The following is a 25008-nucleotide window of genomic DNA, read 5'->3' on the forward strand; positions in this document are numbered from 1 at the left end:
CCAGCCACTCTGTGCCTCATTTGTCGTGTTCCCAGTGGGTGCAGTGGTTATGTTGATGCTTGCGGTATTTGGCAATACGTGTACGACAGTGTTTGCATATATCGTTTTGTCATGTTCACGGAGTGATCATGTAATGTTCCCAATCAAGTAAATGACGCTTGTGCAAGAAGAGCAACTCGTCCACATCATCAAGTCAATGAGAATCATTTGATATGCGGTAATTTCTACAACCCTTTGTTATTTCATTGCTGGATGAAGGCTTGCTTATCCGTTGTCTGTAGCCTTGGCGCTTGTGCAAGCTGGCCTTCCCTGGACGTCCTTTTTGAGGTAGCCGTCCTTGGAAATTTGCAACTCATCAGTTGAGTATTAATACACCAAGAAATTTTATTTACATGTAATTTTGCTCTTTTCAGTGACTGAGATATTCTCACAATGTCTCGGATTTTTGGACCACAGGTGACAAGACCTTATGTGTTGTCTGTGTATCTTTTGGACCATACTTCACCATGCTGGCCAGTGTGGGTTGGTGGCGAAGGGGAGAGGGGGGGGGAGCCCAAGAGACCGGTTCAGATGTCACGTGCCACTTAATGTTCCCCTTGGCTAGGAATCGAGCTCGGGTCGCCAGGTTCACAGTCCGCTGCGCTAACTACCGAGTCGAGATGGCAAGCGTGAAGTGTGCACACCTCACATCACAAAGCCGTCTTGGCCCAACAGGAGCCGCATTTTTCAATTGTTGGGATTCTCCACATTGCCAGAAAGACTCGAGCCCTCAACCCCCGCTCCGTGCACGGCTTGACCTGTGCTACTTCGTGAGACGCGTGTGCCCTTTTAGTAACAATATAGGTCGGAGGGGATCTTTATCTTGCGGCGTTCTCATTTTGTGTGGAGGTAAATCCGAGGGTGCTTTGAGCAGAGAGTTAAAAAAGGGCTTTGGGGGCCATGGCTATTAGGTCTCACGGCTCGTGGAGAGGAAAAGAAATCCAGCAATTAGTTTGTTAATTGGCTATGAAGATCATGTCTCGGTAATCGCTTTACAACTTTAGGACTCGATGTATTGCCGTGATGGCGTTTATACAGGGAATCATTGCCGAGTCCCAACGCGTTACTCGTGAAAGCATGATGCGTTAAGGTGCTGACTTGCACATTTGTAATTGTGTTTATGCTATCTGTATAATATCTTGTCGAGACAACAAAAACATAAAAGTTATATCCACGGAGGGGATGGAATAATGAGATCAAATTGTGCGTAGGTGCTTTGTGGATCATTACACCACGGGATGGTTAGGTGGTGGCAGTTTCAGAAGGGCTTCATCCAGCAGTGGATTGGACCATGGCTGATGCCAGTGTGACGTTCCTATATGACAATCGGCTGAATGTTTGTAGATTTTATGTAGGCACTAACATTCTGCCAATTGATTTAGTTTAACCGATTATTGAAATATCTAGTCAATCTTCAATGGTTCATTTTATTTGTCCCACGGGGTTGTATCTTTATCTGCCACTAAATATATTTGTGCTAGCAGCTGTCAAATACATGACATGCACTTGCAAATATCCTGCTGGTCTGGTGTTATAATTTTTTGCAGTGCCTTTATTGGAATAAAATTTACGTTTAAAAATGGTCAAATATTTATATTTTCATGGACAGATGCCTACAGTATGTTGTTTTACAGGTTTGCCTTTTGAGTGAAGCATGATTACGAACACACCCTAACTGCAGGCATAAAAGAACGGCTTGGTGACTGCAGAATGCACACCTCTTCGGCCAACATAAAATACAACCAAAACAAATAGACAAATGACCGACAGGTGAGAGAGGGAAGGAGGGAGGAGGGGTAACACGTGCTGTGCTGTTTTGGCGCCAGTCGGCCACCATACTGCTCGCCTGTGGAAGTCATCTCTGAAACATGCCTCTAATGTCGTCCCTGCTGACATGCTGTAGGGGCTTCCCGTCTGCCTGCTCCTCTTGAAGGTACAGTGTGCTCCGAGGAAGCTTGCCACTGCCCCGTTGACGCCTATGTCGTAGTTGACGTTTATAAACCGGGTGGGCCATTTCTGTGAAATGCTTCTGCCATTGCGTTTATGTTTAAAGGGCGTGTTTGATGGTAAGAGAGGTTTAGGATAGGATGGTTTTTTAGCAGCCTCTGCTGCTGCTGCTGCGCGTCTATTCGTGGCCTGCATTGATGGCTTTTGTTGGGTGGCTGCAGTGAGAGTGTGATTTATGCAGTTTAAGGCAATTCCCGAGAGAGAATATCCAGTGGTGTGTTTTTTTTTAGTGTGTGAGAGAGCGCGGTGGCTCGGGCAGGGGCAGAGACGTACATGGCTGTGCTTGTGCGCAGAGCTAAATGTGCTTGCGTGAATTATCCAACTATATATTTAGTCACTTAGATTGGTAAACACTTGTAGCCATGTGGAAATATGGGCAGCGTGCGTTTGGTTTATTTAAATGGCCAGTTAATTCGTACTGGGATTTTTGTACAACATGCCAACGTGTTTGAACATGAATGCGATTTGGTTGTATACTGTGATCATCCGAATAATTGCTGCCCTATAAACGCATACGCCACATTTAACGGTTAACTTGTTGCTTGTGTGACTGCTTAGTGGCAGGCGAAGGTAGAGAAGTCTTCCACAATCTCCAATTTGCCCGCAAAATAACTGAAGCGAGTAATATTGTGGCCATTACAGTCCATGATTGGATTTTTTGTTAACATGTAACCCACCTAAAATTTGATTTACACCAAAGGCCACCGCGTGCTGTTTGCTCGTTTATTAAATTATTCCAATCGATTGGAGTTTGGGGGGGGGGGTACAGACGCACACACATAGGCAGTGTTTACACTTGGGTGTCAGCTCACATAAGACCTAATATGAACTGAACTGCCCCGCTCCTAACAGGGTCTTGTTCACATGACTTGAAGGCAAAGCCCCATCTCAAGTCCTGCCTCTGAGACTTCGCTCCTGGTTAAGTCCAGTGAGTGGACTTCCGCATTTTCATCTCCACCTTTTGTGTACAATCACAATCATTGGAATGTGCCAAATGTAATCAGTTTTCAGGAGCTAAGCATGATTGAGCCTGGTTAGTACAGCGTTTGGATGGAGGGCCTGTCTGAGAATACACGCTGGCTTAGGCTTGGTTCAGAATCAGGATCTTTATACTGATAGGAACCTCCTGGTTACACTAGCCCACAGGGGATTATTGTGTCCGTCCGTCTGTCGTGCATCCAAAAATGGGAGGGGTGGGGCTGGGTGGGGAGGAGCTGGGTGGGAGGGGCTGGGTGGGGTGGGGCTGGATGGGGAGGGGCTGGGTGGGGAGGGGCTGGTCACCCCGTGGTTCCCTTATAAAACTCAACGTTTAACCTACTCACGCCGGCTTGTGCCCGCCCTCACAGTCGGGCATATTTGCGGAATACACCACGCCGCCGTTGCCCCTGGCCATTGACCGAGCAACCCAACGTTCCTACCAGCTCCCTCCGCAGGAATGTGTGTTCTACTAGTAGAATCTGATGAGCTATAAAGCTCTTTCACAGATGTCCAGTAGGGGCAGATCAGAACGTTACAACAACAAAACAACACAATAGGAGTGCAAAGTCTAGGAAAGATAAACAAATTACTAAAAATATATATACAAATAAAACTAAACGATCTATTATGAAAGCCCGGTGTTCTATTTGTCCGTTTGTCTGTCAACTAAATTATGAGAGCCTTCTAGAAGGCCTGATGTGGGGCTAAAAAGATGTGGGGGTAAAAAGTTCATCCCACGTGTGACGTCACTCCACATGAGGCCCACCCCCCCGCGTGACGTCACTCCACTTTGGCTCCACCCCCCCCCCCTCATTAATAAACATGAGCGGGTGACGTCACTCCACTTTGGCTCCACCCCCCTAGTTAATAATCATGAGCGGGTGACGTCACTCCACATGCCGCACCCCTCCACAATTACCATGAGGTGGTGACGTCACTCCACATGCTGCACCCCCCTCATTAATAATCATGAGCGAGTGACGTCACTCCACATATCGCACCCCTCCCCAATAACCATGAGAGGTGACGTCACTCCATGGGGCAACCCCCCCTCATTAATATTCATGACGTTTCTTTACAGAGTGACGGTATACAATTAATGTACGCAGCACAGTGCTATATCTGTGCGTGACGTCACTTCACATGAGGCCCCTCACGTGACGTCACTCCACATGAGGCACACCCCCCCGCGTGACGTCACTCCACATGAGGCCCACCCCCCCGCGTGACGTCACTCCACATGAGGCCCACCCCCCCTCATTAATATTCACGAGTGGGTGGATTTTTACACGAACGCAGAGGAAGGTCGTGCTAAATTAAATAATTTATTACGCAAAAGTCGCTTCAAATGTGACGTTTCTTTACAGAAAGTGACGGTAAAAAATACATCGACGCAGCACATTGCTACGTCTGTGTGTGACGTCACTGCAAAAAGCCCCCCCCCCCTATTAATATTCATGCCCGCGTAGAAATTTACACGAACGCACAAGAAGGTCACGCACTCCACATGCCGCACCCCTCCCTTCATTAATAATCATGAGCGGGTGACGTCACTCCACATGCCGCACCCCTCCCCTCATTAATAATCATGAGCGGGTGACGTCACTCCACATGCCGCACCCCTCCCCTCATTAATAATCATGAGCGGGTTACGTCACTCCACATGCCGCACCCCTCCCCTCATTAATAATCATGAGCGGGTGACGTCACTCCACATGCCGCACCCCTCCCCTCATTAATAATCATGAGCGAGTGACGTCACTCCACATGCCGCACCCCTCCCCTCATTAATAATCATGAGCGGGTGACGTCACTCCACATGCCGCACCCCTCCCCTCATTAATAATCATGAGCGAGTGACGTCACTCCACATGCCGCACCCCTCCCCTCATTAATAATCATGAGCGAGTGACGTCACTCCACATGCAGCACCCCTCCCCTCATTAATAATCATGAGCGAGTGACGTCACTCCACATGCCGCACCCGTCATTAATAACCATTAGCGGGTGACGTCACTTCACATGCCACACCCCTCCCCTCATTAATAATCATGAGCGGGCGACGTCACGCCAAATGCCGCACCCCTCCACAACCATTAGCGGGTGACGTCACTCCATATGCCGCACCCCTCCACAATAACCATTAGCGGGTGACGTCACTCCACATGCCGCACCCCTCCACAATAACCATTAGCGGGTGACGTCACTCCTTATGCCGCACCCCTCCACAATAACCATTAGCGGGTGACGTCACTCCACATGCCGCACCCCTCCACAATAACCATTAGCGGGTGACGTCACTCCTTATGCCGCACCCCTCCACAATAACCATTAGCGGGTGACGTCACTCCACATGCAGCACCCCTCCACAATAACCATTAGCGGGTGACGTCACTCCACATGCAGCACCCCTCCACAATAACCATTAGCGGGTGACGTCACTCCATATGCCGCACCCCTCCACAATAACCATTAGCGGGTGACGTCACTCCACATGCCGCACCCCTCCACAATAACCATTAGCGGGTGACGTCACTCCTTATGCCGCACACCTCCACAATAACCATTAGCGGGTGACGTCACTCCACATGCAGCACCCCTCCACAATAACCATTAGCGGGTGACGTCACTCCACATGCAGCACCCCTCCACAATAACCATTAGCGGGTGACGTCACTCCACATGCAGCACCCCTCCACAATAACCATGAGCGGGTGACGTCACTCCACATGCCGCACCCCTCCACAATAACCATTAGCGGGTGACGTCACTCCTCATGCCGCACCCCTCCACAATAACCATGAGCGGGTGACGTCACTCCACATGCCGCACCCCTCCACAATAACCATTAGCGGGTGACGTCACTCCACATGCAGCACCCCTCCACAATAACCATGAGCGGGTGACGTCACTCCTCATGCCGCACCCCTCCACAATAACCATGAGCGGGTGACGTCACTCCACATGCCGCACCCCTCCACAATAACCATTAGCGGGTGACGTCACTCCACATGCAGCACCCCTCCACAATAACCATTAGCGGGTGACGTCACTCCACATGGAGCAACCCCTCCCCCCTTCATTAGTAATCATGAGCTGAACAATTTTTCTATTGCATGTTTCAGATGTACTGCAATATACATACACCCGTCCTTGGACGGGCAAAAAAGCTAGTTATATAATTCAATGACCACCATTTGTGATTTCTCAATCGACAACGTTATTTTCGCTGCTGCTTCTGCTGCTATCGTACGCCCATTTTCTTGCTGTGATATCTGCAATAATGTACGTGCTGGGATATGCAGTTTTATCGGTGTTTTTATTATACACAGCGTAAGCACAGTCGCTTGATGTAGATGGAGCTTTCGGCGCCCTTCTGTGCCCTCTGACATTGCCCCTGGAATTCCCTTCCCCCCCCTATTACAGACATCTGCTCTGGCTTATTCTGAAAGTCTGCCCCTCTCGTAATGATTGCTCGCTTTATGCTTTCACCTGTTATGAACACCTTCCCGCCGTCTGGCATGTTATGAATGCCTGCTTTGACGACTGCTTTTTCCCCTGAAGAAAATGCAGCCATGGAAATGAGAGATCTCATACCCACTGAGCCATTGGTGCTTTTTTCGTATTGTTTTGCTGGTCTGCTTAATGCACCACGGATCTCGCCTATGAAATATTGGCCGGGAAAATGGCTCAACGGAATAATTTGTGTCACAAATAAATTCCACTCAAAAGCAAAAAGGGGCTTATCGGAACTACCAATAGCGGCAAATGCTAACATTGATTTTCTTGGTTCTTTCGGTAAAGTCACGTAGAAGGAAAGTAATAAAATAATAAAATAACAACGCAAGCAGCCGTCCTCACCTGAGGACGGCTACTTGCGTTGTGGCCGAAACGTCGTGAGAATAATTTTATTATGTTTTATTTTTATTATTTTATTACTTCCCTTCTACGTGACTTTACCGAAAGAACCAAAAAGATGAATCCCTGCAGTCACGAAAGCTTTAAATCGAAATCTAACATTGATTGTTAAGCATATAATATTGTAGATTAAAATATGGATGATGGCAAGGTCGACATAGCAGCTGTATATGAACAAAAATATCTCAAAGAAAGGTACCGTAGTAGGTTTTACAGAAAATATCGTTTCGTGAACAAAAATTGTGGATGATAGATTTCCAGCAATGGTTCCCATCCTGTGGTCAATGGACCACTGGTGCTCACCACTGGCTATTATTGACTGACTGCCAATTGCTTGCGAGTCCTCATAATGTTGTATAACTTTGTTGGTGCAGAGTCGTCCCACGCAACATTTGTGACGTTTGACAGCAATCCACAGGCCCAGAGAGGTTGTGAACCAATGGTCTCTGGAATATAACAAAAATAACAATTAAGTGTGCGCGCGTATATATGCTAAAGTTTCCGCAGATTCTGGACACTAGTAGCTGTTGTCATCCCATGCGGTACCGAGCAGATCACTCCAAGCCCCCGTGGCGCTCACGTGCCAGCCTCTTGATGCCGCGTGTGCTTGCGGTTGCGAGGACAGAAGGCCTCCCTCTCGTGGAAGGGGACCCCGACCGGCACGGAGAGCGAGACAGACGAGGGGTGGAGACTGACGACTGGGCAAGCGGCCGGGGGCACAGGCGGCGCAGGATCGGGCGGTCATGCCGGAGGGACTGCGAGGGCTCGACGGACGTGGATCCCCGCGGCTGGTGGCCCCGGGCTCATGCAGGGCCGGGGTGGCACCCGTGGCTCCCGAAGAGGTGGACCCAGCAGGTGGCTCTGTCGCTAGCCGCCCCGTGGAAGCGTGGGGAACACCGGAGCAAGTTGAGCAGAGCCGTCTGGCAGGAGCGGGAGATGGAGCGTCAGGAGGAGTCGGAGGAGTCGGAGGAGGAGATGAGCTGGATTGGGTGGAGATGGGGACCGGCAGCGGTGACCACCACCAGCACGGCGCACCTGTTCAGGTCAGCGCCCGGGAGGTTTTGCTCGAGGGGTGGAGTGATGCAAAGTTTCAGCCTCACATTGCGATGCGCATGAGCGGATCGCGGGAATTTGTGCGGCGAGTGCGTTGTGTGTCGGGGGTAGGCACCCGGTAACAAAAGTGAGTTTGACGTTGCGACAGAATTGAGAGAGAGAAACCCGACTGACCCCTAGAGATATTTTAACCTGAACGACTTTTTTTTTCACTGAACATGTATAGTCCCCGCCGAGTTATTATTTTTCAGAATCGACCTGGCCACACGTGGTGGCTCATCGAAGTGGCTGATAAGATCGTCAACACACGTGGGAATGTATCGTAAGCAGCCGCAGCCAAATAATCTTAAGACGCACGTTGTTTCTAAACGTGGAGGGGGGAACCCGGGGGAAAAAAATCCACGTGATCACCACGGGAGAGATATGGAACACGGGAATTCCAAATATACAAAGGCAACAGGCATCGTCAGGGTCCGGGATCGAACCTATGAACTCCTGCGAACTATGCGAGGGAGAAATACAGGCATAAATGACGTGTCTATGCTACGCCCAACGCGATGTAAGAGAGCCATGCGAAGCTGCATCGGAAGGCCTTCATCCAGCAGTGGATCACCAAAATACTTGACAATTTTGAACGAAACGAATACAACAAAAACTGTTATAATGTGATAAAGAAATATGTATTGGGGGCACGATAATATCATCTAGTTTTATGGCAGGAATGATTATGATCGAGTATTATATAGGCTTTACAAAGTAAATAAAAGTCCAGTCATTATAGAGACGTGATCTGGAGGTCACATTAAATAATATCCGGATGAATCTAAGGATGATGTAAACAATTATTCTCAAATGAGAATCACACCATCGGTCATAGTTTTAAAAACTAATTATCCGTGCCTTGCCTTTCATACCATTATACATAAACGACACTGTTTCAAGCCATTAAATGCAGCCAGTAAAACGTTACTGAATGTATTGATTGGACCTCCAGATGGGAAAAGGTCATTGCTTCTGGTCAATAATTCTATAACACTCCGGAGTGTCTCATGCACGACTGAACGTTGAACTTTTCAGCAGACTGACTCCCACGAGAATGTGTGGCCCTTTTAAAATCCGGGATGACACTGACAGGGGGAGAGGGGAAACAGCTTCCTGCGCGTTTTACACAACAACCCAAAAAAAATACAAACTCGGAACATATTTGGAAACGGCGGACACTTCACACGGGGATGACGAGTGCCTTGATTTCGGCCCAATGTGACCTTGCTTTATGGGGATCGATGTGTTTATCACCGTGAGAGCACGTGTAGACAATGATGTCATGGCGAGCGCACTGGACTTGCAATGCAGAGGTCGATCTCCTGGCGCGGCTGTTGTTGAAACAAGTGGCAAGTTTCTTAAATCCCCAACACCCACCCGCCCGTCCATGACTGTCCGTCCAGCAGTATCTGTGTGCAGAGCACAGTCGGTCGTCAGTTCGCGAGTGGTGGGGTAAAGTGTGGGTGCTTCAATATCTACGGTGATAACCTGGCCAAGGTGGAAGATGAGGCCACGATATCCTCTCGATGGGGCTCTCTGGCAGTGGTTCTCAGAGTGCGGTTCCTGGTCCCACCGGTAGTCCGCGATGGTCCACCAGGTGGTGCGTGGGGCTGTGATGCAGACGCAGGTTGATTCGGACTGTAGTAACAACGTTTATACCTTTTGTTTCGGACGTTAATCAAAATTTCACTTATAACGTTTCATTTCAAAACTAATTTAGGTAAACCCACCCTGATTAAACGAATCTAACCCTAACATATAAATGCCTTGCCCTAAAAAAAATGTTTTTTTTGTGTTCCGCTCATATGAGTTGTTTTGTGTGACCGGTATTTAGAGAGATCAGTGAATGCGTATTGTCACCAGCGGTGGGGTGGGCTGGGTGGTCCACGGGCCAAACAAGTTTGAGAGAAACGCTGGCCGAGAGGTTTTTGTCGTCGAGGCCCTGTCGTCGGCAACGACGAGAGCAAGCAATTACAAGGGCTGCACTTTCACCGTAGTTTGTTCATTCTAGATTTTAAGCTTTCGTGACTGCAAGGATTCATATTCTTAGGTTTTTTAGGTAAAGTCACGTAGGTAAAATGTTTTAATTTAAATTAATAAAAGTAAAATAAAATAAAAATCACGACGTTTCATTCCTGGCAGCGATTTCAGCTGCACCACCTCTACATAACAAAAGGCTCAGTCCCATTTACACGCACCTTTACATCATCCGCACCTAGTTTACACAACAAAGGCTCATTCCTAACAGCGTGCTTCAGCTGCAGCGAACCTCACAAAAATAATATTCAGGGCCTACCTTGGCTCCTCCCACCCTCAACCAGTATATATGTAGTGGTGGTATTGACGTGCGCCGACAGTGATGGATCACGGGGCGCGGGGTTGGGCACGCGATGTGGGCGTGGCATGGACGCGCGCGCCGGTGGTAAGGCGCGCTCACACAAGCTGGGAAAAGAGGATCGTAGCGAGTGCGCAGTGATTGGTCAGATAAGTGGGTGCTCTCAGCGACGTCCGCAGGAGGGGTATAAAGGGAGACGCGCGAGAGCACTCGTGGTCAGTGTTAACCAGTTGAAGACCGAAGACGGGGTGGAGGAGGTAGTGGCCCGAGACCCCTAGTCCCGCCGTCCTTGGGAGGACCGGGGCCCTGTGTGGCTCGGAGCCGAGACTGGGGGACCCGTAGTCCGACGCCCGTGTGGGTCGGGACGGTGGTACCCAGAGCCGAGACGGGCACCCCCGGCTGGGTGTGTCCCGGAAGGCTACGGGGCGTAAGAGCCCGTGTCAGTATAGCTGAGTGGGTGTTTGTCACCCGTGTAGCTGAGTGGGTGTTAGTCACCCGTGTAGCTGAGTGGGTGTGAGTCACCCGAGTAGCTAAGTGGGTGTCAGTCACCTGTGCAACGAAGTGGGTGTTAGTCACCCGTGTAGCTGAGTGGGTGTGAGTCACCCGAGTAGCTAAGTGGGTGTTAGTCACCCGTGCGACGAAGTGGGTGTTAGTCACCCGTGTAGATGAGTGGGTGTGAGTCACCCGAGTAGCTAAGTGGGTGTTAGTCACCCGTGCAACGAAGTGGGTGTGAGTCACCCGAGTAGCTAAGTGGGTGTTAGTCACCCGTGCAACGAAGTGGGTGTTAGTCATCCGTGTAACTACAAGTTGGTGAAAATAAAGAGTGTGCTACCCGTCAAGACGTCTCCCGCCGAGTTACTACTTTACATATATACAAGGACTGTTTTCTTGGAATTTCTCTTACTTGATACAGCTATCGTGCTGTGACGGTTCCACCTGAAGACGGAAGCTTGTGTTGCCTCCGAAACGTCGTGATTTATTTTTTTTATTTTACTTATATTAATTTATTTTTTTTACCTACGTGACTTTACCGAAAAAAACCTAAGAATATGTAGTTTGTTCACGCAAACATAAGCTTCGCCTCTTCCAGGATGTCTGGCCGGCGTGAAAGAGAAGGCCAAATACCCACGACGGCCGTCCAAGGGCTCCCTATGGAGGAGGCCATTCTGCCAGCAAGCAATTGCAGAGCCGCTGCACCTTTTCAAACACCCTCTGATGAACCTTTTTACTTGCAACGAATGCAGCTGGAGGAAGCCGTTATTCCAAAATGCATCGCAATCTTAAATCTTTTCAGGCTTCTTTCATCGCCGTGTTACTCATCGCTTTTGCGATTCAGCGAAAACGTCGCGCTAAAGTGCACACACAGAAGCCATGCAGTTGTTTACTACCGTTTATTGTTAAGTGGTAGCAATTTATGTTACGCTTGTATCTGAGCTATTAAATGTGTTTGCCAGCACTGCAATTTTGGCATAATTATCTTTTAAGTCTATAGGTGTTGGGGAATGTTATCTTCACAACATTGTGATTTGTAACTATGGACTGTATTAATTATAAGCATGAAACTCTCCGTGCCTTTATAATTCTCTCCAGGATCTATGCGAGTTGGGGATGTCATATTGGCTGTTGACACGATACTCGAAGGGAAGATAGCCCAGTGGTTGCGAACAACGGTACAGTGGTGGCCAAGGGAGGGAATACACCTCAGAGGACATTTACTGTGGAGATGGAAAGATGAATCGGCTCATGTGGAGGTTTTTAGATGGCGTATTGCATCCCAAGCCCATGAGAGATAGCAGCAGTTTGGGTCGGCCTTTATCCAGCAGTGGATAGATGATAGCTGATGCTTCATTCTAAAACACTGTTCAGTTTATTTGGATTTAAGTTATGACAGAATTTACATTTTGCATTAGCTTGTGCAACATCCTATGGGTTATATTGAGCAATGGTTTCCAGCAGAGTTTGTATAAGATGAACTCTGGATTGGTTTCGACTTCAAGTCTCATGAGGGGCATCGGACCAGTTCAGCAAATACTGCTGGCTCCACCTTGTGTTTATAGGCCAGAGCACTCCGCAAAAATCATGGGGCCCATTAATCGCAGCACCTGCAGCATCGCATAAAACTCACCGTGCGCCATTGTGCTGTATTGTAGACGATCATAAATTAATGATATAAATAAATATAGGGGTCTGGCTTCATTAAAATTTACATTTTAATTCGTCAACCTTTGGCCTACAAATGTGTTTTTCCCATTAATATTTGGATTGTTGGAATTTTCAGGCGAAATGTTAACCTGACTGCATGCACTTTCAGAGATGTCCTATATCCTTACACCCAGTCAGCTGGTTTATTTCTTGAAAACAAATCATGGAACAATACTTCGTGTATCATTTCACCAGAGAAAAATAACAGTAAACCCACTAGGCTAAGAAGAAAAAAAACACCCAACAAGGGTACATTTCATATTCACTGACCCCTGGGTATGTTTTGTGGGTTATATGGACACACGCTGTCCTATGAGTTTCAAAAATAGCATTCGAAAGCCATTTATGTTCGGTCCCTTCTTTGAGTATTGACTGCCCGTGCAGTTGACCCATCCGTCAAAGTATGACATTGATGTTGGAACTCGTGTTCCCATAAGATGCTGTCAGTTGATCTCTTCTCAATTATAAAACCGCACATTGATTGCAGGCGTAATAATGAACAATCGCCCCCTTGTTCTCGTGAGTAAATCCCACATGCAATAAAATTATAATTAGCACTTATTAGGTGCCTGTCGCAATGTGTCCACGACTGAATGTATAATTTTTTAAATATATAAATGTTATTATTTTTTAAAGAATGTCCACGAATTACGCACGAGGGAGCAGCGAAAGTTACTTGAAAATGGCTTTCTGTGTTGATATTTCACAATAAACGACTGGAAAATACTATTTAATATAATGATAATGCACAGTCCACTGCCAGGTGAAGGCCTTCTCACGCCATATCAGTCATGGCAGATGTATGATCATACTTCACCATACTGGTCAATGTGGGTTATTCATGGGAGGGGAGCAAATCAAGTATTGATTCTGTTCGATTCATACATTTTGTACCACAATGAAAAAAAAACTATTGATTCTTAACTTTAATCTTGACCGTGAAAATGTTACTCTATATAGAATTGTTGATGGCGTTAAAATTTATTGTGCCATAATATATGCAAATTTTCTAATCAAGCTGGAAAAGCATATACTGTAAGGAATATACCATACGGTTCCCTTGACATACACTGGAAGTACGTACGTATAAAATTGTAAATGTGAATCATGAAAAAAACGAGCCTTTTCCCACGTGCATATAATGCACTTTTAGAAGTGTGTGCAAAATAATTGCATTTGAAATTCAAATCCAAGAGCGGAGATAATGGCAACAGGGAGCAGAAATTAAATGCACCTCTAAGGTGTAATATTTATGATGTTATTATTAATCAAATTGTGAACTCACCATACCATGAAAGGGGGGCTCTAATAGTTCAGCGCTCACACTGCTGCTTGGCTTTGTTACTCCGCAGATGAACAAAGCAGCCCTTTCACAGACAGGCCCACTGTGTTTTATTTGTCAGTGTTCAGTGGTTGGCTTCCTGTGACCTTGGGGAATCATCCCAGCGATAGCAGGTAACCTGCGTGACCAGGTCATTTCTTTACGGGCGATTGCACTAAGTGGCGTTTACCCTGCGCTGTCAAAAAGTTAGTGCAGAATTGCAGTCGTTGACTCGATTATTTTATTTTATTTATCCCATAAATTGCCATTCAGCAATATCACAATAATGATTTGGCAACCATCACTCGTGTTCCTGGAAAATATTTTCAGTGTAATACAATCCATAATAGAGTTTTTTTTTGGGTTAGATCACGTAAATATAAATGTGTCGTTAAACCCGCCACCACCCAACACAGCCAATAAGTAAGGTTTGTCACGTAAACAAAACATGCCGATTCGTAACTAGTTCAGCACACCGGTGTGTTGGAGAGCAACACCAGTGTGCTGAACTAATAACACATACTGAACTAGTAATGAATTGGCTTATTTTGTTGATTACGTAACAAACAACATTGTCCAGTAGGATATGTTTAAACTTACAAACTGTGAACTGGTTTTGACCTTTAGGGATGCATCAGCAGTCAGGCCTGCTCAACAAATACTGCTGGATGTTATTGGCAAGAGCACTCCATCTAAATAATCGAGACACTGTTCAAACTTCAAATCAAAAGGTAACGAAGTCCTAACAACGTATTATGCATTGTTTGTGGACAATAAATATAACTCCATTCAAAAATAAGTTCACGAATATACAGACTTCCATTAATTTAGAGTCACGCATGTTAAATGCTGCAGGGTTTCTCGGTGTGATTAGCGAGAGCACTTCGTTCACACAACATTCAATGAAAACAATCTAAAAAGCTCATGAATAGTTTTTTGTTTTGGGATTTAATGATCTTGTGGCATTGCATCAATTAAAGTGGGACAGTTTTCAATGGCTGGTTTTGGTATACACACTCTAATTGGACCTTTTAAAGACATTTCGTACTGGAGTTTAATATAGATAGTAGTTCTAGATTTGAAGCTTTCGTGATTGCAAGGATTCATACTCTTAGGTTTTTTTCGGTAAAGTCACGTAGGGGAAAATAAATAAATAATATTTATAAATATTTATTTCTATTATTATATATATATTTTTACCTACGTGACTTTACCGAAAAAACCTAAGAGTATAGATAGTAGTGTTGTATCGTGTTTTCACAATTGTGTTTTTGTTATACCCCTAAAAATGCTTTTTATAGCCTCGACTTAACGTGCAAATGAAAAATCTTTATTCTCATTACACTGAGATAAATGCTACTTTGTATAGTGCACAGAGTTATTTCGTGCTAAATTCAGAAAATTAACTCTAGGCTCATGAAAGCACATTCCTGCTGGTGTGTGAAATTCAATTTGGATTGCATCTGCTTGATTGGTCGATTTTCTTCCATCCAATATTTCTTTCTGTTATTTAATTGCTGCATTAAGGTGGACCAGTTGCCTCTTGGTGCAGCCGGTAGCACGGGTGGCTACGTACGTTGCGAGAGAAGTTCAACATACACACAGACATAGGAGAGCTCTTGCTAGGAATCACAGACATTCGAATTAGATTATTTTATAATAATGAATCTTAATGGCTCAAGGGTTAGAGGACTGAGCTGACACCACTTTGAGAGTCTGGGGCTTTGAATTCTGGTTTCAGCTGCCTTTGAATATACCACGTGCTCAAGGTTAGTGACGTTTTAGTCTTAATCCCATTCCCAATGAATGCACACAAAAAACAACTGGAATATATCTCGTTTAATTTTGTTTTATATTTCAGTAGGAGTCTGGTACAGAGCACGAACCGCGACAAATATGGGGAGGACCGGGGGTGGGCGAGTTACAGAAACTCCACGGACATAAGTGCTGAAAGCTGTGGTCCTGAGTTGAGAGAAGGGGGGAGAGATTAGGCTCGCCGTTTCACCGAGTGGGGACCGCGAGCGGAGTATACAAACGTATTGGCGGGACACCGATGCACGACATAAAAAATATACACAATTTTTCCCAGTAATTATTTATTTTCCCGCGACTCGCAAACTCGGTCAGAAAAGCTTGCGGGGTGGTGCGGTCAAAATCAGTTCTCGTGACGCTGAAGCAGTCGGAAGGCGAATGCTGCGAGCGTCTGAACACGAAGCTTCACAGTCTGTTGCCGTAGAGCCTGGTGACGATTGGCTGCTCAGTGTTCCAAAGGCAGATTTGACTCCTCGTGCCCGAGATTTGGCCGCACGGTTCCTCGATTGGTTGTCGGACTCATTTCTTGGCGGACGATGTCATCGAAAGAAAATGACTCGCGGTGTCGCACGTTCGAATTGGAAGAACAGCTGCTGGATCCAAGGCAACTTCTGATGGAGAGTCTGCAGCTCACTCAAGGCGCAGTAGCGGCATCGTTAGATTGTTTTATTAGGACTGGTGTATTATGGTGCGTCGGTGTACCGCCACTGCGTCCACATGTACTATTACGAGGGTAGAGGAAGGTGAGGGAAGAAACACTGAAGTAAGGGAGTAGAGGGAGCGGGCGTGGTGGGGAAGAAGGTGGGGGGGGGGGGGTAATACGCTTAGTTTTTAACTTAATTTGGCAAAAGTATTGCTCTGGGAATTAAACATGTGCTTTTATTGACATGTAAAACAAAAACACTTGCAGGGGAAATGAAGGCATCTATGGAAGTGGCTTCAGAAGTTACGATGTGATCTCACCTACTGGGGCCGTTTTCTGACACAGGGTGGTGCCCTGCTCGCTGTGAAACTTCCAAGCGAAAACGTTTCCATCTCATGGCGTGGCACGGATAGCATAATCGGAATACAATTGAGGGGGAAATGAATATTATGGAGTGTTGAAAATCTTTGTGCTGTGTGTGTGTGTGTTCAGGTGTACAGCCAGAGGGTCACAGTTACATCCACGACGTTTCGGCCACAACGCAAGCAGCCGTCCTCAGGTGAAGAACAGGGCTGTCTGTCGATAAGACAGACCTGTTCTTCACCTGAGGACGGCTGCTTGCGTTGTGGCCGAAACGTCGTGAGAATTATTTTATTATGTTTTATTTTTTATTATTTTATTATTTCCATTCTACGTGACTTTACCGAAAGAACCAAGAAGATCTAGCTACTGTTAACCCTATCCCAACGTAAAATTTGCATGAATACAGTTGGCACGCTGGAATGTAACCGTTCGCACATCGAGAGGCGGCGCAGTGACGGCTTTACTGACATTGCACACGAGCCAACATTTGCGCTCGAGTAGTTTAGCTCACCGGGCGCTTTTTTAAATCCTTTATATTAAGTTCACTTGCTTGCTTGCGTGCTTGCGTGCTTGCTTGCTTGCTTACGACCGTGCAAATCTTTCGGTCGTGTTTTAACCCACTTCCCGTGATCCAATCGAGCTGACATTTTGCACACAGACTCGTTGTGCGTGACAAGTAATTTTCGTGATTTTTTTTTCCCAAAATTGTACACTGTTTAGGGAATTTTTTTAAAATATTTAATTACCAATTGCTTAATGGTGGCAGACAATCATCTGACCCATAGGTGGCAGCCATCTCAAGCCAGAGGACGAGAGGACTCTAGCCGCCCCGATGCCACACATATAAAGGATTTATAGTGAAAAACTTTGTTTTTACGGGTTAATTTTTTGTTACTCACGTTACGGACAACGGCGGTGGTTTGGAAATCAAACGCGCTCGCGCATGAAAGGATTAACAGAATCCACACACCGCTCCTGGCGCAACTAGATGGCTTTTGTCGTGGATTTTCTTGGAGCTCCACGCTCCTTGGCTTGGGCCGCCTCGTACGGCGACCCTGCTAACGATTTTTCCTACGCTATGGGCATTGTGTGCGCCCGCTAGCTTTCCGCTTGTCGTGCCGTTGTAATCCTCTTAGCCGGCTGTGGATGGTGGATGTGGATCATTTCCATCTGATTTTGTCTCCAACGCAAAAAGGCTGCTATTACCGCGGAGGCGAGCAGCATCTCAATCAGGAGAGAGAGAGAGAGGGAGAGGTTTTATTTACACCGCGGTCTCGGCCTGGTTTTACGACACGAGCTACTTTTTGGAGAGCTTTCAAATCTTGCAATGTTTCTCTTGAATCCTGCGTTCGATTACTAAACGGACACGATAGTTCGTTCATCATCGTCATCATCCTCTGCCATGGTTAATCAACTGCTGGATGAACACCTCCCCAAGCCACTGCCACCAATCACAAACCCGCAATACAATAATCCACGCAGCACCTGCACGCGAATTGTATTCCTCCTTTGACTCGGTTGACTTCCTGTCAGAAGCCTTCCATTCCTTGCCTGCCACTGCATCATCATTATAAGTATTGCCCATTGGCCATAATCTGCGCGTTCATTGATGGAGTATAATGTCCATGAATGTACATGGTGCAGCTCCTTTGTCACTCCACTGCTGGATGACGGCCTTCCCACACCGTACAGGTCAAGGGAGTTGTTTGACCTCCCTTCACACTGGCCAACGTGGGTTTGTGGAGGCAAGCAGCATAGATGAGGGAGCACGGCAGCATGGGACAATCATGGAGTTCCCCGCGCTGCCCACTGCTGCCCGACAACGTCACCCCGCACCGTTGAGAGAGAAATGCCTGTTCTTGGTTCTTTCGGTAAGGTCACGTAGAATGGAAACAATCAAATAATAGCAACTGCCAAGTCGCTGTCCGTTGTGCAAGGGTAAGAAAAAACCGCCACTCTTTTCAAATTTTCTTGCTGTGGTTTTCACACTTGATGATGATTGCTTGTGTTGAAATCGAAACGTCGTGAGGATTTTATTGTTTTTATATTTTTATTATTGTATTGTTTCCCCTCTACGTGACTTTACCAAAAGAACCAAGAATATGAATCCCTGCAGTCACGAAAGCTTTAAATAAAAATAAAAAAGATAAATGCCTGTACGGTGGTTAAAAGTTACCACGGGCAATTTAGACTCACTCTAGAATCTGTCTTTATGCAACTGCTTCTCACAGAAGCAAGGAGACATGGTTCCCCTGGGGAAAGTTAGCCTCCATTTTGGTGGCGGCACGTGCTTACATCCATACACCCGCGCCTGTGTGTTGAGCGTGCTGGTTATGTTATTATATATATTAATGCTTTAAAAAACTATTGCATTGCCCCACACTATACAGATCTGGGCATTGGTATAGGCGAGCTGCGTAGCCCCACAGCAGCTTATAACACTTTTAATTAAATGTCTATAATAAAAAAAATGCCCATGCATAATTCAGACTTGCTACAGCGTCCAAATGCAACTGCATCTATCAGAAGCATGAAGACGCGGGCATCCTGGGGGAAGGGTACCTCCATTATATTTGACGCGAGCGCCGGCATTCACAGACAAAAATTTGAGCATTGATTGCGCTGGTGATTCATTTTCTGTAGCTATAAAGACGCTTTTAGGAAGAAAAAAAAACATTGACTTGCCAATTCTGTCTAAAATCCACATATCTACTCATTATTATCGGTGAAAAGTGTAGTAAATCTTCGAGTGATTGGTTTATGAATGTTGTAGTTTTGTTAAAACGTTACAAATAAATGTCCTTGAACGGATTGACAGATGGACAGGCAGACAGACGGACGAGTTTATTACTTCACCAGCATAGCAATAACGAGCCTGTCAGCTCCCTTAAAATGACTAAATTTTTGGCGTGTTTCTTATTATATCCAAGGCATGAAGCACTTTTTCAATAAAAAGGGTTACAATTTTGATATAGAGATGATGAGATTATTATTATTATATATTTTAGATGCTGTGCTGTTTGCATTAATTTCATTTTATTATCATGCTCAAGTATTTTATGTGAGGTTGGTTTAAAATTCTAATATAGATTGTTGACATTTATTGTTACACGTATCATTTGCAGTCAACTATAAATCCACAGTAGCCTAGCATGGCCATTAACCTTTATTTTACATTATACGCCCAGCGATCTATCTTATTTCCCTTAGTGCACGTGATGAGACTTGTTAAGGGAGCACGTAAAGTTACCATCATCATCGTGGTTATCAGGCATGATCAAGCCACTGTTCGATGGATGAAGGCCTCCCCCAAGCTTTACGTAAAAAAGACACTCAATCATATCTTCAGATGAACTTTGGGAAAGTTTTTCTACAGCGGCAAATGCTCAGCACAGAATAGAATCTGTTCATTTATTTTTTGAAAATTGATTAATCAATCTCGAAAAGCAATGTGCCCTCTGCTCCAGGGACTGGCTGCAGAACACATTTTTCGTGGGATTGGCTGCACTTACCCATACACTCCTGCTGTGAGATTGTCCACATGACAGACAAACTGACACTTTTCAAATCTCGGATCTGGATTTTTTTGCAAATTAAGTAAAAAATCCAAATTTAACGTGACGATTTCTTTCTATGCAGTCCCCGGTCACCGAGCCGAGACCACCAATTCGCTACGCTTGAAAACCGATCTTCACCACAGGCGGCTGCCCGAATTGAGATAGCGACGCCGAGATCTCAGCGGTGCCAGCACAACGCCCTGACCCCCGAGCCACCTGACCACTTCTAGAAACATACCTTGGTCGATCTCCTGACTCCTGTGGGTGAATTCTTCCGACAGGGCCAGGGCCGCTTCGTGCGCCACCTGGCGCTATTCCGCCACTACTTCCAGCACCCGTGGCTGCGCCTCTTCATCGCCTACCTCGTCACACTCCTCAACTTCCTCATGTTCGCCGAGGACCCCGTGTCGCACAGCCGCACCGAGGCCAACGTGGCGGTGGTGGGGAACTGCTTCTCCCTCGTGGTCAACAAGTACCCGGGCGGCTGGTGGAGCGTGCTCAAGGTGTGCACGTGGCTCTGCGGCATCGCGGGCGGCATGCTTGTGGGAAAATTCATCATCCACCAGGCGCTGTTCGGTAGGTCGTCTGCCCGTCCCGTCGTTTGTGTGGCTTTCGCGAAGGTTTTCCCTGCGGTGATGCCCCAGTGGTGTTTAACGGTTAGCGGGCCGGACTTGCAATGCAGAGGTCGCCGGTTCGATTTCACCTCCGGGAGCGGCAGTTGAAACATCGGTGCAAGGTTCTTACATTTCTTAAACACGCCCCCCCCGCCCGTCCCTTCTGTCCTACCAGAAGGATTATTGGGTACACGGTAGGTCTAGCTTGTGATAGGATGAAGTGTGGCTACTACCACCTCTTCAAAGATGTCTGACGAGTGTGGAAGAGTAGGCCAAGATAGCCTCAATAGGCGTTTTCTCTCCAGTGGAGGCCCTTTCGTCAACAGTGGCATGAATAAACAATTTCAGGGCTGCACATTTACCTTGCAGTGTCAAAATACTAAATGCATTGCCAAGATGCTGTGCAGGGGCAGTCGTATAAACATTACGGCAAAAAAAATCGACAATAAAAAGAAACAGCAAAAAGCACGTTGGGCAAATTGATTTCTTTTAAACGATTGTGTACTCAAAATGTTTTTCAAATATCGTGTCGTCAAAGAGAGATGACGCAACCAAGGTCGCCCTTGCAAGAGAGGCGATGTTTTTCACGTGTCTCGATGGGTTTCTTTCATCTCCTGGTTGACTATGAGGGAGCCCCGATCATTAAGGGGCTGAGCGAGCAGTGGCGTGTGTGACACAGACAGCCTGGCCCCACACGGACGGCAAATTGTACCGTAACGGGTAACGATTGAGGTAATGACATTTCTAATTTATGCAACCGGGGGAAACCGCTATAACGAGACGGGTGACAATCAGAACAGGAGGTGGAAGGGCAACAAGGTGGGACGATTGGGGCTAATGCTGTTAGGAACCTCAACTAGTCGAACGGCGGTGCACAGAAGGAAGCTTCAAGATTTTGTTGCGTCAGCCGCTCTAAATTCAAATTGTCGAGTTTGGCCGAGTGGCTCACCACCGGGGATTATACTCTGCCGATGTGAGATGTGAGAGCATTATGCCAGAGACCCCCCCCCTCCCCTGCTGAGATCCGGCGATCGAACCTGGGCAGCCACCCGTGATTAAAACCCGGTTGTCAAGTCGAGAGAGTTAATAGTCTCGGCACGGTCACCGGGTGTCAGGTGCGGGGCGGGGGGGTTCATTCTCCCGTGTGCCGTGCGGGACTCTGATGGCTTTGGAAGTTCCAAAAGTGCAATTGAGCTGAAATTGGTCATAAAAAAAAGAAACACTCCTCCAGTTCTGTTGGCCGTGACAGCCGTGGCATGCAAGTTGCTATGGTTACATTGGCAGCTAATGGGTTTCCATTAAGAAGTAGCTCGACGTTTTGGAGTCAACAGAACAGGGGGTTAAAGGTGCAGCGCTGCAATCGCCTGCTCGTGCCACTGCTGGCGGAATTGCTTCCGCGAGAGTGAGAGCTAGAGAGCTACTCCAGAGATCATTTGGCCGACTGTGTGATGCTTGACGAACGTCTTGAAATAGGTGGGAATTAGTCAATCGCCTTGCTACTCTGCCGATTGGCTAATTGCCGGTGCATCCTTTTATACTGCTGGGCGGACAAGAGGCAGGGTGGGGTAAGGTGGGGTTAAGAAACCTGCGCCGTTGTTTGAACTGCCGCACCGGTAGATCGAACCACCACCTCTGGATGACAAGAAAGTGTTGGCCACCATTACGCCACGGAGGCGTCATTGAACGAACCACTTTTCTAAGAGAATTCTGTTTGACAGCCGTTCTTGGAGTCGTGTACTCTGCTTTGTGCATCGGGTTTTTTTTCTTGCAATAGCATCCTGATGGTGTACGTGTAGTGCCCGTTTGTCAATCCGCTGCTGGATGAGGGCCTCGCCACGCCGTTACGGGCCTTCCCGGGCTATTTGACCCTACTTCATCGTCCTGGTAATTTTTTTTAATGAATTTTTTTCTGGAGAGAGGAATAAAAAAAAACTGAAAGTTAAAAAAAGTGAAACCGATTTGGCACGGTTGGCTACGTACGGTGCGAAAGAATTTCGATACAAACCAGCAGCCGGCGATGTGTGTGCTGTGGCAGTGAGTACAATATTGGCTGGAGGAGCAAGGTGTCAGTGGGTGAAAGTTGATTGTCGGCCTGCAGAGTGTGGCGACAAAGTGTGTCTTTCTCCCGTACCACTCTGCCCTAGGCAATGGGTTGAGGGGCATTGAATTACCTCTTAAGTTAACGTTTCAAGAAATCCCCTTGGAAACGTGGATAAAATTAAACTGTTGCAGGGTAAGCTGCGGTATGTGTTTTAAAAGTTTTTTTTTTATAGTCATTCTGTACATTGCAGCTGTAAAATGAAATGGATTGTGACTCAAAGCTCATGAAATTCACACTTGTTTCTTTGCTCAGAAAATACGAACCCATTTCGTTAAGATTATCAGACAGGCTTAAACATTGTCGATGGATATCGGCATAAACCAGGGCATACGGTGGTTTATAAGACCCTCTGGAAAATAAGACGCACCCAAAATTTGTGCCCGGTGTCAATAAAGCTATACAAATCTGGCAACGAAAATAACGATCTTCCTTATAGCCTTAACAGACTGGAGGGGCAAGTGCTGTTAGCGAGCACCTATGAAGGCCGGCACGGCACACGAGAGGCTGGGTGGCCGGCACCGTGCCCAACCGCCTTTGTCTTCCTAGTGGCGATGTTTACACACCGCACCAGGAACTCATTTGATGCTGAACCGACCTAGGGGAGGCCCAGGACCAGGTCGTAATCGTCGCTGGTGTTGGTCCGTGAGTGGGAATCGAACTCGTTTTGCAATGTTCATAGCGCAGTGGGCGAGGCACTACACCACCGCTCTCCCACAAATCTGGTAATCTACACACACACCTACAGGACTATAAGATGCACCCCCAACGTTTTTATTTAAAATTCCGTGGATAAAAAAAGTATGTCATAATCCGGAGAATACGGTAACCTTTGTTGTTAATTTATAAATACGGGGTATGTATGAACTGTGCACTTTCATTATGGAGTGCTAAATAAAACATGGAAAATATGACACTTTAAATAACGCGTGAATAAAATATAGCCTCTGTATGTAATGCAGTGTTTCATTAAAACAATTATTCATCATTTAATTAGATGCAATTGCCGCATTTCACATTTACATTCTGGGTAAACGATGCGGGATGGTTTTGCTAAGTGGTGCTGAAGGCAACACTGAAATGTCTCACAAAATCAGTTTTCAGTGCTCTCCTATATTTTATTTGCTAAATGAGGATTTGCATATAATGTGAACTACGTCTTCTCATAGACATGACTGGCTCACAGCAGACACATCAATATTGTTTACATTTGAAATGGCATGAATGCAATAGTCGAAGCCTACGGAATGGTGGCGAGTTCATCTTTAATCGGAAACTGCCAACTTTTACCGAAGAGATTTCACTGTAATTATTTGGACTGCAAAGTTGGAGTGACAATAATAATAATAATTCTAGATTTGAAGCTTTCGTGACTGCAAGGATTCATAGTCTTAGGTTTTTTTCAGTAAAGTCACGTAGGTAAAAAATTAAAATTAATAAAAGTAAAATAAAATAAAATCACGACGTTTCGGAGGCAACACAAGCTTCCGTCTTCAGGTGGAACCGTCACAGCACGCTTGCTGTATCAAGTATCAAGTAAATGAGAGATTCCAAGAGATACTACCCCGTATATATAATAATAATGCTAATTAATGACCCAGGAAGGACTCATTGAGTTTTAAGATTCGTTTTCTGGAGGGCCTTGAATTGGAATGTTTGGCCAATTCCATGAATGAGTCGTTTGGCTTCATGTAGGAGGCCACCACAGGAACGATCTGCCCACAAATGATAGCTCTCCTAAGTGGCCGCTTATAACGTGAACATTTATAGTAGCCAAATACTCAAAAAACGCATGTTTCTAAATACGGAGGGAGAAACCGGAGGACTCGGAGAAAAATCCACGGGCATCATGGTTGGGTTCGAGCCCACGAACCAGGCGAGATAGTTAACATCTCGCCACCATGGCATGCTGCATATGAGGGGGAATGACACTCCACACTCATGTCTCTCAGCCTCCTCGCAGTCCCACACCTACAACATCTTGCAAGCCCTGGTAGTTATCCAGCTCAGCACTTGCTCAACACTG

General features: G+C 46.3%; 1 protein-coding gene across 1 annotated transcript in view; it reads left to right on the forward strand.

Moving 5' to 3' along the window:
- Window positions 1-1661: 1661 nt before the first annotated feature.
- Window positions 1662-25008, forward strand: part of TMEM117 (transmembrane protein 117) — a 61029-nt gene continuing 37682 nt past the window's right edge. The window contains 3 exon segments of the mRNA XM_061566387.1: window positions 1662-1972; window positions 7568-7985; window positions 20552-20846. Of these exon segments, the coding sequence (XP_061422371.1) occupies window positions 7686-7985; window positions 20552-20846 (595 nt within the window). The 5' untranslated portion in view covers window positions 1662-1972; window positions 7568-7685.

Source organism: Lethenteron reissneri, chromosome 37 (genome assembly GCF_015708825.2).
Source record: "Lethenteron reissneri isolate LAM-NWPU_2019-01 chromosome 37, ASM1570882v1, whole genome shotgun sequence".
Taxonomy (NCBI): Eukaryota; Metazoa; Chordata; class Hyperoartia; order Petromyzontiformes; family Petromyzontidae; genus Lethenteron; species Lethenteron reissneri.